Here is a 14,735-nt window from a genome sequence, read left to right as displayed (position 1 = left end):
GAGAGAGTGAGCATGTGAGCAGGAGGAAGAGCAGATGGGGACAGAGAGGGAAGAGGGAAAGAATCTGAAGCAGGCTCTGCATTCAGCGTAGAGCTGACTTGGGGCTCGATCTCACAACCCCGAGATCATGACCTGAGCTGAAACCAAGAGCCAGACGCCCACTGACTGAGCCACCCAGGGGCTCTCATTTGCACTTTCATAGCCATATGACATACCCGAAACACGTGGCTCTGTTGACAGTGAAACTGAGACACTGTTGAGATGCAGAACATATCCACGTATTATTACTTATGTTTTTGAAATGTGGCTATCCAGACTATAATAAACCCTTCAAAATATATACAGGTGATTTCATTTTCCACTCAGTATTAGCTTGTGGTTTTTGTTTTTTTGTTTTTTGTTTTTTTACATAGACTGTCCTGTATGTACCCACAGTAATATTTAATTCTTATTTGCCTATGTTCTGGACCCATTTCTATTAATATAAAATTATTATAATTAATTGCTTTCTATTCACCGGAGAAAATCCATTGTATTAAAGTTACTTTGGTTTTTAAATTTCTTACATATGCCAAAAAACAAAACTCTACTTAATTATTCTGCCACGAGAGCTGGTCCTTTGTTGTTAGGAATTTCTAGCAGACAGAGAAACAATGATCAGGTATCTCATCTCGAGCTTTCTCTGGGTTCATTTCACTGGTTGACACTCATTCTTCCTCCCTGATTTCCTCTTTTCCTTAAAAAATATCATGGAATGATAAATGATTCTAGAAACCACGTTATAATCATTTGAGGAGAAGGTAGGGTGTACATTAAAGTCAATGCAGGAATGCTGCAGAGGTACAGAGAATTAACACTTTTTCTGAGGTCTATTCACTGGATTCCTGGTGCAAGATAGCTGCCAGTTTCCTGAGGGTCCTGCTTTAGCACCCTAGGCTTGGCGGCTCTGTGCTCCAGACCAGCATAGTCACAAATTGCCTAGGGTTAAAAATCAAAAACCACACTTTGCTAACGTACTCCTTTGTGGATAGAATTTTACCTCGTGGACACACCTGGCAGCAAACCCTTGTCTAAAGAAACCCTTCAGTAGGCAGCTGTTCTGCAATTTTAGCTAGCAGTGCTCCCGCATGGTGGTTTCTTGAATAGAGTTGTCCATTTATCTCCCCATTGCTGACTGGGGTGTCACATTTCCAGATGGCTCTGATAGGCAGTTCATCCCAAGCCAATGAGACTACCCCAGCATTTTTCCATTAGCCACAAACTTTTTATAACCACTTTCACTTTCCATCTTTTAAAAAAAGGTATTCATATCCCTGAATCTTATCTGTCTGTGGAATTTATAGGATAGAGAAATAAATACTATTGGCCACAATGTGATCTACCCTATGTTTATATGACATCAGTACTAAATTGAGTATGGAGGTGGTATGGTGGTATTACCTGATTCTTTGCTAAATCCAAACATGCTTAATTTGTTTTTGTTTTTGTTTTTTGCCTTAGAGGTCATCAGAGTATGAGGAAGCCAGTATCCCTACTGTATACAATCTCGTTCCTATCATCAATGACCAGTCTCAATACATTCATCATTTAGAGGCAGAAGTCAAGTTCTGCAAGGTAAGTTTCTCATTAAAAATTTAACCGTAACTAAATTAAAGTTTCTATTAATGATACCTTATATGAACACTTGCTATTATTAGTCTTCATGTGTATTGCGATACATTAACAATTGTCATGTTTACATCTTTGAAAAGACTGATATGTTACAGGGGCTTCCCATGCTGGGGAATGATACTCCTGACCTTGCCATTTCTGATTGCTTCATTTCCCAGTGGACCATAACTGTGTCTAATCTAATATTTTGATAATATGCTCTCTTGTTTCAGAGTTTTTGCTTTCCACCCCATGTTCTTTAGCCCAGCTGATGGGGAATGCTTTGGAATGGTAATACCAGTCACTCTTCCACACTTGTCAACCTAGTGAAGCTCTCCTACAGCAACCAGCAATTCTAAACTGCTGACGAAATCCACTCCATTGTCAGTGAAGGTTCTTACCTGAGCTTTGAGTGAGAATGGCCCATGGGGGTACTGATAACAATGATCAAGAAACCAAATGTGTCCTCTGCAGCTTGTAACACCAGAGGCTCATGTTTACTTACTCAACTGAGGCAGTTTAGTAAGGTCCTTAATGCCATTGGAGCCTTTATGCCTCTCCCAACCACGTGCTTTAGTTTTCCTTCCTTTTTTTATTCAGTATCAATATATCATATTTTTTACATTTTGGTTCCTCTTCAAAGGTGCAAGGCTTCAGAAACCTTTAGACATTTCATGGTCCTGACGTTTCCAAGAAGTTCCCGATCTTAGCATGTCTTTGTTCTTGGAGGATACAATCATTATTGCACAAGTTTTCTTGGATTACCAAAAAGGCTGAAATAATATCCTAGGATTGATTCCCTTAACAAGCTCCTGTTAATCTCTAAGATGCTATGGAAAAAACTTAAAAGACCTTGTAGGGAAGTTTTATCTCTACCTTCTTAGGGTTTTTGGCTGTGACTTATACTTAACATAAAACAGGGGTGCCTGGGTGGCTCAGTCGTTAAGTGTCTGCCTTCGGCTCAGGTCATGATCCCACGGTCCTGGGATCGAGCCCCGCATCGGGCTCCCTGCTCCACAGGGAGCCTGCTTCTCCCTCTCCCTCTGCCTGCTGCTCTGCCTACTTGTGCTCTCTATCTCTCTGTCAAATAAATAAATAAAATCTTAAAAAAAAATTAACATAAAACAGATTTACAGGATGAAAATATACACATTTATTTGGTTATTTTATTACTGAAGTATAATTGATAATATTATATTAATTTTAGGTGTACAACATATTGATTGAACAATTCTATATATTACTCAGTGCTCACCACAATAAGTGTAGTTACCATCTGTCAGAATACATGTTATTAATATTACCTGTCTGGGGGCGCCTGGGTGGCTCGGTCGTTGAGCGTCTGCCTTCGGCTCAGGTCATGATCCCAGGGTCCTGGGATCGAGCCCCGCATCGGGCTCCCTGCTCCGCGGGAGGCCTGCTTCTCCCTCTCCCACTCCCCCTGCTTGTGTTCCCTCTCTCGCTGTGTCTCTCTCTGTCAAATAAATAAATAAAATCTTTAAAAAAAAAAAAAAAATTACCTGTCTGTACTTTTCATCTCTGTGATTTATTTATTTTATAACTGAAAGTTTGTACCTCTTAGTCCCCTTTATCTATTTCACCCATCTCCCTACCCACCTCCCCTCTGACAACCACCAGTTCTCTATATTTGAGTCTTTGTTCTTTTATTTTGTTAGATTCCACATACAAGTGAAATCATACAGTATTGGTCTCCCTCTGTCTGATTTATTTCACTCAGCATGGTACCGTTTAAGTCCACCCCATGTTGTCATAAATGCAAGATCTCATTCTTTTTTATGGGTGAGTAATATTCTATTCCATATATATTTGTATATATGTATACGTACACACACACACACATCTTCTTTATCCATTCATGTATCAGTGCATATTTGGTTGCTTCCATATCTGTAAATCTGTAAATACTGCTGCAGTAAATGGAGAGGTGCATAGATCTTTTTGGATTTGTGTCAGTTTGGAGGGTAAATACCAGTAGTGAAATTACTGGATCATACGGTATTTCTGTTTTTAAATTTTTTGAGGAACCTCCATACAATTTTCCACAGTGGTTGCACCAATTCATATTCCCACCAACAGTGCATGAGGATTGCCTTTTTACCCCATCCTCATCAACACTTGTTAATTCTTGTCTTTTTGATACTAGCCATTCTAACTGGTGTGAGGTGATACCTCATTGTAGTTTTCATTTTCTTCCCCCTGATGATTACTGATGTTGAGCATCATTTCATGTGTCTGTTGGCCATGTGTATGTCTTCTTTGGAAAAATGTCTGTTCAGGTCCTCTGCCTATTTTTTTTTAATTATATTATGTTAATCACCATACATTACATCATTAGTTTTTGATGTAGTGTTCCACGATTCATTGTTTGCGTATAACACCCAGTGCTCCATTCAATACGTGCCCTCTTTAATACCCATCACCAGGCTAACCCATCCCCCCACCCCCCTCCCCTCTAGAACCCTCAGTTTGTTTCTCAGAGTCCATAGTCTCTCATGGTTCGTCTCCCCCTCCGATTCCCCCCCCTTCATTTTTCCCTTCCTACTATCTCTTTTTTTTTTAACATATAATGTATTATTTGTTTCAGAGGTACAGATCTGTGATTCATCAGTCTTACACAATTCACAGCGCTCACCATAGCACATACCCTCCCCAATGTCTATCACCCAGCCACCCCATCCCTTCCACCCCCCACCACTCCAGCAACCCTCAGTTTGTTTCCTGAGATTAAGAATTCCTCATATCAGTGAGATCATATGATACATGTTTTTCTCTGATTGACTTATTTCACTTAGTATAATACCCTCTACTTCCATCCATGTCACTGCAAATGGCAAGGTTTCATTTTTTTGATGACTGCATAATATTCCATTGTATATATATACCATATCTTCTTTACCCATTCATCCATTGATGGACATCTTGGCTCTTTCCACAGTTTGGCTATTGTGGACATTGCTGCTATAAACATTGGGGTGCACGTACCCTTTCGGATCCCTACATTTGTATCTTTGGGGTAAATACCCAGTAGTGCAATTGCTGGGTTGTACAGTAGCTCTATTTTCAACTTTTTGAGGAACCTCCATACTGTTTTCCAGAGTGGCCGTACCAGCTTGCATTCCCACCAACAGTGTAGGAGGGTTCCCCTTTCTCCGCATCCTCGCCAACATCTGTCGTTTCCTGACTTGTTAATTTTAGCCATTCTGACTGGTGTGAGGTGGTATCTCATTGAGGTTTTGATTTGGATTTCCCTGATGCTGAGCAATGTTGAGCACTTTTTCATATGTCTCTTGGCCATTTGGATGTCTTCTTTGCAGAAATGTCTGTTCATGTCTTCTGCCCATTTCTTGATTGGATTATTTGTTCTTTGGGTGTTGAGTTTGATAAGTTCTTTCCTCTGCCTATTTTTAAATCAGATTATTTACTTTTTTTTGGTGTTGAGTAGTACAAGTTTTTTATATACTTTGGATATTAACCCCTTATCAGATATATCATTTGCAAATCTCTTCTCCCATTCATGAGGTTGCCTTTTTTTTTTTGTTGGTGATTTCCTTTGCTGTGCAAAAACTTTTTATTTTGGTTTCCCTTGCCTGAGGAGACATATCCATAAACATGTTGCTGATCCAAGAGATTACTGCCTATGTTTTTTCTTTTAGAAGTTTTATGGTCTCACATTTAGCTGTTTAATCCATTTTGAGTATATTTTTGTGTATGGTGTGAGAAAGTGGTCCAGTTTCATTCTTTTACATGTTGCTGTCCAGTTTTCCCAACAACATTTTTTATTGAAAAGACTGTCTTTTCCCCGTTGGATATTCTTGCCTCCTTTGTCATAGATTAACTGACCATTATAGGTGTGTTTATTCTGGGCTTTCTATTCTGTTCCACTGATCTGTGTCTGTTTTTGTGCCAGTACCATACTGTTTTGATTACTATAGCTGTATAGTACATCTTAAAATCTGGGATTGTGATACCCCTAGCTTTGTTCTTCTTTAATATTACTTTGACTATTTAGGGTCTTTTGTGGTTCCATACAAATACTAGGATTATTTATTCTAGTTCTGTGGAAAATGCTATTAGTATTTTGATAGAAATTGCATTGAATCTGTAGATTGCCTTGGGTAGTATGGACATTTTAACAATATTTATTCATCCAATCCATAAGCACGGTATATCTTACCATTTGTTTGTATCTTTTTCATTTTCTTTCATCAGTGTTCTATAGTTTTCAGACTATAGGTCTTTCACCTCCTTGTTTAGGTTTATTCCTAGGTATTTTATTACTTTTGGTGCATTGTAAATGGGATTGTTTTAATACAAGTTTTATGTGACATGGGAACTCTCATAAGGAAATGATGACTCAGAGAAATGGCAAAACCAAAATGCTTTTATACTATGTTGAGCAAAGAGAGGCAATGTGGAAACATAACTAAAATATATGGGGAGGCTAAAGGAAGATGAGTTATTTTAATGAGGTCTGTTTGCACAGATTCCTCTCAGCCTCACTCCCTATCTCTGGTGATAAGAATGTCTTTCTTCCACATATGGGGAGGCCATCTTTCACATGGGAGTTTTATCTCCTGCTTCCAGGAAGAAAGGGAAGGTCACTCTTTTTGTATCTGCTGTTTTTTAAGTGCTTTTAGCTCAAAATAATTCTTATTCCAAAGTAGCATATTTTGGGGTGGCAGATTCTACCACAATATAAATTGTAATAAACTTACTATTTATTTGTGGATGGCTGGGTGGCTCAGTCAGTTAAGCGTCTACCTTTGGCTCAGGTCATGATCCCAGGGTCCTGGGATCGAGTCCCACATCGAGCTCCCTGCTCAGCAGGGAGCCTGCTTCTCCCCCTTCCTGTTGCTCCCCTGCCTGTGCTCTCTCTCTCTCTCTGACAAATGAATAAATAAAATCTTTTAAAAAAATAAAATAAACTTACCATCTAGTTGAGAAGAGAGTACTAATGCCTATGAGCACCACAGTAACACTATAGAGAATATGATGTAGTCTGCGTTCTGTAGTATTAACTAAAATTATAATAAGAGTAAAAGGGTACTAAAAGCTGGAGTTTTGGAGGATGTTTTTCTGGGAGAGGAAAATCTTAAAGGAGCAGGATTGTTTAGATCAGCAGAAGGAGGATGAAAGAGTTCCATAGAGAAAACAGCAACACTGAAAGGACATATTCAGGATGAATGTTTTATTTATGGGAGCCACGAGGCATCTATTCTAAATTCCTGCAGTAGAGGATGTCTGTTAGAAATTATTAAGGGCACCTGGGTGGCTCAGCCGGTTAAGTGTCTGCCTTCGGCTCAGGTCATGATCTCAGGGTCCTGGGATCAAGCCCTGCATCGGGCTCCTTGCTCAGCTGGAAGCCTGCTTCTCCCTTTCGCTCTGCCTGCCACTCTGCCTACTTGTGCTCTCTCTCTCTGTCAAATAAATAAATAAAATCTTTTAAAAAATTATTAAAAGGATGCTGAACTAGGAAAATGGAAGATTATAAAAGCCTTGAAAGGTAGACATAGTATATATTTTATACAGTTTAACAAGGGAATAATAGGGCGCCTGGGTGGCTCAGTCGTTAAGCGTCTGCCTTCGGCTCAGGTCATGATCCCAGGGTCCTGGGATCGAACCCCACATCGGGCTCCCTGCTCTGCTGGGAGTCCGCTTCTCCCTCTCTCACTCCCCCTGCTTCTGTTCCCTCTCTCGCTGTGTCTCTCTGTCAAATAAATAAATAAAATCTTAAAAAAATAAAAACAAAAAAAACCCCAAAACAAGGGAATAATACAATAAAAGTAACATTTAAGGGCTTAGAAAGAGCTTATTAGTTTTTTTAAAAATTTATTTAATTTTAAAAACTTTTTAATTTTTTATATCCTTTTTACATTTATTTTTTATTTTTAAGAGTTTTTGTTTATTTTCTTATTAAATTTTTATTTATTTATTTTTTAAGATTTTATTTATTTGAGAGAGAGAGAGAAAGAGAGTGAGTGAGGGGAGGGGCAGAGGGAAAAGCAGACTCCTCGCTGAGCAGGGAGCCTGATGCGGCGACCCAGGATCCTGGGATCCCAGGACCCTGAGATTGTGACCTGAGCCAAAGGCAGACACTTAACCTACTGAGCCACCCAGGCACCCCCAATTTTATTTTATTTTATTTTTTTTATTTTAAGTAAACTTGTCACATGTGGGTTCGAACTCACAACCTGGAGATCAAGAGTCCCATGCTCTACCAACTGACCCAGCCAGGCGCCCCTAAGTTTTTATTTAAATTCCAGTTTGTTAACATACAGTGTGTTAGTTTCAGGAATACAATATAGTGATTCAACGCTTCCATACAACACACAGTGCTCATCATAACAGGTGCACTCCTTAATCCCCATTACCTATTTCACCCATCCTTCCACCAACCTCCTGTCTGGTAACCATCAGTTTGTTCTCTATAGTTAAGAGTCTATTTCTTGGTTTGCCTCTCTCTCTCTCTCTCTCTCTCTCTCTCTTTTTTTCCCTTTGCTCATTTGTTTTGTTTCTTAAATTCCACATATGAGTGAACTCATATGGTATTTGTCTTTCTCTGCCTGACTTATTTCCCTTAGCATAATACTGTGTAGTTCTATCCGTGTCTTTGCAAATGACAAGATTTGTTTCTCTTTTATGGCTGAGTAATATTCCATTGTATATATATACCACTTCTTCTTTACCCATTCATCCTTTGATGGACACTTGGGCTCTTTCCCTAATTTGGCTATTGTAGATAATGTTGCTATAAACATTGGAGTACATGTGTCCCTTTGAATCAGTATTTTGGGGGGTGCCTGGTTGGCTGTCATTAAGCATCTGCCTTTGGCTCAGGTCGTGATCCCTGGGTCCTGGGATCGAACCCCACATCGGGCTCTCTGCTCAGCGGGAAACCTGCTTCTCCCTCTCCCATTCCCCCTGCTTGTGTTCCCTCTCTTGCTGTCTCTCTCTCTGTCAAATAAATAAATAAAATCTTAAAAAAAAAACAAACCACCAGCCACTCTCAGTTCACACACATGGCCCTGCTGCTCCAGGTTTCAGTCCGGGGTGGGGGCTGCCCTAAAGTCCTTTCCCCACCGCTACCAGTCTGCGAGTCCGTGCCCTGTCCCCAGTGCGGGAGGCTTTCACGCTCCGGCAGTGTAGGATCCCCATGGCTCCCTCCCCCTTCCATTTATCTTCCGATATCTGCCTGCAGAATCACTTCATACCTTGAAACCAACTGCCTGCGATATTCTGTTTGTAGAGATCCAGATATATATTCGTACATCTCAGGCTGATTTCATGGGTGTTCAGAGTGGTCTGGTAGATACCCAGCTCAATTCTGGGACTGGTTGGAATAGGGTCCCCTACTCATCTGCCATCTTTTCCTCCCCCTCCAGCTTTGCTTTTCTTTTTCAAGAATGCTTTGGCTATTTGGGGGTCCTCTTTGGTTCCATACAAATTATAGAATTGTTCGTTCTAGCTCTGTGAAAAATGCTGTTGGTATTTTGATAGGGATTGCATTAAATATGTAGATTGCTTTGGATAGTATGGACATTTTGACAATATTCTTCTAATCCATGGGCATGGAATGTCTTTCCATTTCTTCGTGTCATCTTCAATTTCTTTCATCAGTGTTTTATAGTTTTCAGAGTACAGGTCTTTTAGCTCTTTGGTTAGGTTTAGTCCTAGGTATCTTATTGTTTTTGGTGTAATTGTAAATGGGATAGATTCCTTAATTTCTCTTTCTGCTGCTTCATTACTGGTGTATAGAAATGCAACAGATTTCTGTACGTTGATTTTGTATTCTGTGACCTTACTGAATTCATGTATAAGTTCTAGCAGTTTTTTGGTGGTTTTTCAGGTTTTCCATATAGAGTATCATGTCATCTGCAAATAGTGAAAGTTTTACTTCTTCCTTGCCAATTGGGATGTTCTTTATTTCTTTTTGTTGTCTGATTGTTGTGGCTAGGACTTCCAGTATTATGTTGCATAAAAGTGGCAAAAGTGGACATCCCTGTCTTGTTCTTGACCATAGAGGAAAAGCTCTCAGTTTTTCCCCATTGAGGATATTAGCTGTGGGCTTTTGACCTATGGCCTTTATTATGTTGAGTCATGTTCCCTCTAAACCTACTTTGTTGAGGGTTTTTGTCATGAATGGATGTTGTACTTTGTCAAATGCTTTTTCTGCATCTATTGAAATGATCATACGGTTCTTATCCTCTCTTGTATTAATGTGGTGTATCATGTTGACTGATTTGCAAGTATTGAACTACCCTTGCAACCCAGGAATAAATCCCACTTGATTGTGGTGAATGATTTTTTTAATGTATTGTTGGATTTAGTTTGCAAGTATGTTATTGAGAATTTTTGCATCTATGTTTATCAAGGATATTGACCTATAGTTCTCTTTTCTAATGGTATCTTTATCTGGTTTTGGCATCAGGGTAATGCTGGCCTCATAGAGTGAATTTGGAAGTTTTTCTTCCTTTTCTATTTTTTGGGAATCATTTATAGGTATTAACTCTTCTTTAAATGTTTGGTAGAAATATTTTATTAGTTTTTTTTTTAATTTATAGAGTTTATTTTTTAGATCAGTTTTAGGTTTACAGAAACATTGAGTGGAAAGTACCTAGAGTTCCCATATACTTCCCCTCCATGCCTCCTCAGCAGTTTCTGCTGTTATTAACAGCATGTATCAATGTGGCACATTTGTTTCAATTGATGAGCCAATATTACTACATTATTATTTGCTAAATCCCACATTTATGTTAGTGCTCACTCTTTGTGTCATACATTCTATAGCTTTTGAAAAATGTATAATGATGTGTATCCATCATTACAGTAGCAAGGAGAATAGTTCCACTGCGGTAAAGATCATCTGTGCTCCATTTACTCATCTCTCCTTTCTTACCCTCCAAATCCCGGCAACTGCTGATCTCTTTACTGTCTGCACAGTTTTGCTTTTTCAGAATGTCATGTAGTTGGAATCATATAGTTTGTAGCCTTTTCAGACTGGCTTCACTGACTTAGGAATAGGCATTTAAGTTTCCTCCATGTCTTTTATTTATTTATTTATTTATTTATTTATTTATTTATTTAAAGATTTTATTTATTTATTTGACGGAGAGAGAGATAGCCAGAGCAGGAACACAAGCAGGGGGAGTGGGAGAGGGAGAAGCAGGGTTCCCGCCAAGCAGGGAGCCCGATGTGGGGCTCGATCCCAGGACCCTGGGATCATGACCTGAGCCGAAGGCAGACGCTTAACGACTGAGCCACCCAGGCGCCCCTCCTCCATGTCTTTTCATGGCTCAGTAGCCTTTTTTTAATCACTGGGTAATATTCTATTGTATGGGTATAACATAGTTTGTTTATCCATTCATCCTTTGAAGGACATCTTGCTTGCTTCCAAGTTTTGGCAACTATGAACAACACTGCTATAAATATTCATGTGCAGGTTTTTGTGGATATAAATTTTTAACTCATTTGAGTAAATACCAAGAAACTCAATTGCTGGATCACTCGATAAGAGTATTTTTAGTTTTGTAAGAAGCTGTCAAACTGTCTTCCTAAGTGGCTGTACCATTTTGCTTTTTTACCAGCAATGAATGAGAGTTCTTGATGCTCCACATCCTTGCCAGCATTTGGTGTCATTGGTGTTTTGGATTTTAATGTACTTGAGGTGTGTTTTAATTTAAATTCCCTGATGACATATAATATTGGATATGATTTTCCTGTACTTATTTTCCACTTATATACTTTCTTTTTTTAAATTGGATTGTTTGTTTTCTTATTATTGAGTTCTAAGAGTTCCTTATATATTTTGGAAACCTGTCATTTATCAGCTATGTCTTTTGCAATTCTTTTCTCCTAGTCTGTGGCTAGTCTTTGATTCTCTTAACAGTGTCTTTCATAGAGCAGAAGGTTTTAATTTCAGTAAAGTCTAACTTATCAATTTTTTCTTTCATAGATTTTGCTTTTGGTATTCTATCTAAAGATCATTGCCAAACCCAAGGTCATCAGTATTTTCCCCATTCTTCTATAATTTTGTGTTTAGATCTATGCTCCATTTTTAGTTCATTTTTGTGTAAGGTGTAAGATCTCTGTCTAGATTGTTTTTTCTTTTCTTTTCTTTTTTTTTCTGCATGTGGATATCCAGTTGTTTCAGCACCATTTGTTGAAAAGAATGTTTCAATTGAATTGCCTTTGCTTCTTTATAAAGATCAGTTGACTATATTTGTTTGAATCTACTTCTGGGATCACTTTTCTGTTCCATTGATCTATTGGTCTATTCTTTTGCAAATACCATACTGTCTTGATTATTGGAACTTTATAGTAAATCTTGAAGTTGGGTAGTGTCAATCTTCTGATATTGTTCTTCTCATTATGATGTTAAGTATTTGGGTCTTTTGCCCCTTTATATGAATTAAAATCCGTTAGTAAATATCCACAAAATAACCTGCTGGGATTTTGATTGGGATTTTGTTGAATCTATAGAGAAGGTTGGGAACTGACATGTCAACATGAGTCTTCCTATGCATGTACATGGAATGTCTTTCCATTTATTTAGGTATTCCTTGATTTCTTTTTCAGAGTTTTGCAATTTTACTCATATAGATCTAGTACATATTTTGTGAGATTTATACGTCAGTATTTCATTTTTTTAGTGTTAATGTAACTGGTAATGTGTTCTTATTTCAAATTCCAATTATTTATTGCTAATATATAAGAAAACAATTTCTGTATATTAATCTTGTAATCTGCAACCTTGCTAGAATCACTTATTCTAGCTGTTTTTTGATTCTTTGAGATTTTCTTTGTAGAGAATCATGCCAACTTTAAACAAAACCAAATGTCTTTTTAAAAAATTATTTCTTCCTTTCCAGTATATATGGTTTTTATTTCTTTTTCCTATCTTGTTGCATTAGCTAAGATTTTTTGTATGGTGTTGAATAGGAGTGATGAGAAGGGACATCCTTGCCTTGTTCTTGTTCTTAATGGGAAACTATCTATAGTCTCACCATTGAGTATGACATTAGCTATATGTTATTTATAGAGGCTGTTTATGAATTTGAGGATGTTTTCCTCTATTTCTTGTCTGCTGAGAATTTTTATCTTAAATGGCTACTGGAATTTGTCACTTGCTCTGTCTGTCTATTGGTATGATCATAAATTATTTTTCTAGCTTGTTGATGTGATGGATTACATTAATGCCTTTTCAAATACTGAACCAACCTTGTATACCTGGAATAAATTCCATTTGGTCCTGTTGTATAGTTCTTTTTATACATTATTGCGTTTGATTTGCTGATATTTCGATGGAGATTTTTGTATTTATCTTCATGAGATATATTATAGGTCTCTAGCTTTGCATTTCTGTAGTGTCTTCACCTGGTTTGGGTATTAGGGTGATGCTGGTCTCAAGAATGAGTTAGGAAGTATTCCCTCGGATATTTTATGGAAGATGTTGTAAAAAATTGGTATAATTTGTTACTTAAATTTTTGGTGTAATTCACAAGTGAACTAATGGCAGACCTGGTGCTTTCTGTTTTAAAGGTTATTAATAATTGATTCAATTGCTTTTATAGATGAAGGCCTTGTTCAGACTATTTCTCCTTCTGTGAGTTTTGATAGATTGTGTCTTTCAAGGAATTGGTCCGTTTTATCTAAATTACAAAATTTATGGGCATAGAGTTGTTCGTGGTATTCCTTTGTTATCCTTTTAATGTTCATGGGATCTGTAATGATGACTCCACTTTGATTTCTGATGTTAGTAATTTGTGTCTTCTCCCTTTTTTTCTTAGTTAGCCAGGCTAGAGTCTAGAGTCTTACAGTTTTATTGATCATTTCAAGGACCCAGCTTTTGGTTTTGTTGCTTTTCTCTATTGATTTTCTATTTTTAATTTCTTTGATCTCTACTCTAATTTTTATTGTATCTTCTGCTTACTTTGGATTTAACTTAATCCCCATTTTTTTTTTAAGTTTCCTAAGACAGAAGCTTAGATTATTGATTTGGAATCTTTCTTCTTTTCTGATGTTTTTCACTGATTTTGTTGTATCTCACAAATGTTGGTAAGTTGTATTTTCATTTTTATTTAGTTCAAAATATTTTTAAATTTTTCTCGAGACTTTGTCCTTTGACCCGTATGTTATTTAGAACTGTTGTTTAATCACCAAGTATATTGGGAGTGTTCCAGCCATCTTTCTGTTATTGATCTCTAGTTTAATTCTACTGTGGTCTGAGAACATACTTTTTATGATTTCTATTCTTTTTGATTTGTTAAGGTGTGTTTTTAGGCCCAGGATGTGGTACGTTTTGGTGAATGTTCAGTTTTAGCTTAAGAAAAATGTGTATTCTCTTGTTGGATAAAATATTCTATAAATGCCATTTAGTTCCAGTCGATGGCTGATGCTGTTCAGTTCAACTATGTACCTACCAATGTTTTGCCAATCTGCAAGATCTGTTGGATCTGTCAATTACTGACAGAGGGGTTTTGAAATCTCCAGCTGAAATAGTGGATTCATCTGTTTCTTTGTACAGTTCTATCAGTTTTTGTATCATGTATTTTGATCTTCTGTCGTTGGGCACATACACATTAAGGATCATTATGTGCCAGGAGAATTGACCCCTTTATCATTATGTGATGCTTCTTTTTATCCCTTATATTTTTGTTTGGTATGAAGTCTGCTTTGTCTGAAATTAATATAGCTACACCAGCTTTCTTTTGATTTATGTTAGCATGGTATGTCTCTCTATCCATTTACCTTTCATTTATCTGTGTCTTTATATTTAAAGTGGGCTTCTTATAGACAACATATACTTGTGTCATGTTTGTCATTCATTTTTATAGTCTCTTTCTTTTTATTGGGGTATTCAGACCATGGACACTTAAAGTTATTATTGATATGCTTGGATATCAATATAGTTGGATAATACCTACCATGTTTGTTACTGTTTTCTATTCATTGCCCTTGTTTCTTTCTTTCTTTCTTTCTTTCTTTCTTTCTTTCTTTCTTTCTTTCTTTCTTTCTTTCTTCTTTCTTTCTTTCTTTCTTTCTTTCTTTCTTTCTTTCTTTCTTTC

At 37.4% G+C, this 14,735-nt stretch overlaps 1 protein-coding gene across 8 annotated transcripts in view; it reads left to right on the top strand.

The window, feature by feature from the left end:
• SDCCAG8 (SHH signaling and ciliogenesis regulator SDCCAG8) overlaps positions 1–14,735 on the top strand; it is a 237,865-nt gene that overhangs the window by 16,005 nt on the left and 207,125 nt on the right. For 7 of the 8 annotated variants that reach the window (XM_032389373.1, XM_032389375.1, XM_032389374.1 and 4 more), the window contains one exon: positions 1,501–1,614. In XM_032389373.1, the coding sequence (XP_032245264.1) occupies positions 1,501–1,614 (114 nt within the window). Of the gene's footprint in view, positions 1–1,500; positions 1,615–14,735 lie in introns of those variants that run through there. The other variant, XM_032389378.1, reaches the window with a different exon arrangement.

This window comes from Phoca vitulina, unplaced genomic scaffold (genome assembly GCF_004348235.1).
Source record: "Phoca vitulina isolate PV1807 unplaced genomic scaffold, GSC_HSeal_1.0 scaffold54, whole genome shotgun sequence".
NCBI lineage: Eukaryota > Metazoa > Chordata > Mammalia > Carnivora > Phocidae > Phoca > Phoca vitulina.
This window is presented reverse-complemented; position numbering and strand designations above follow the sequence as displayed.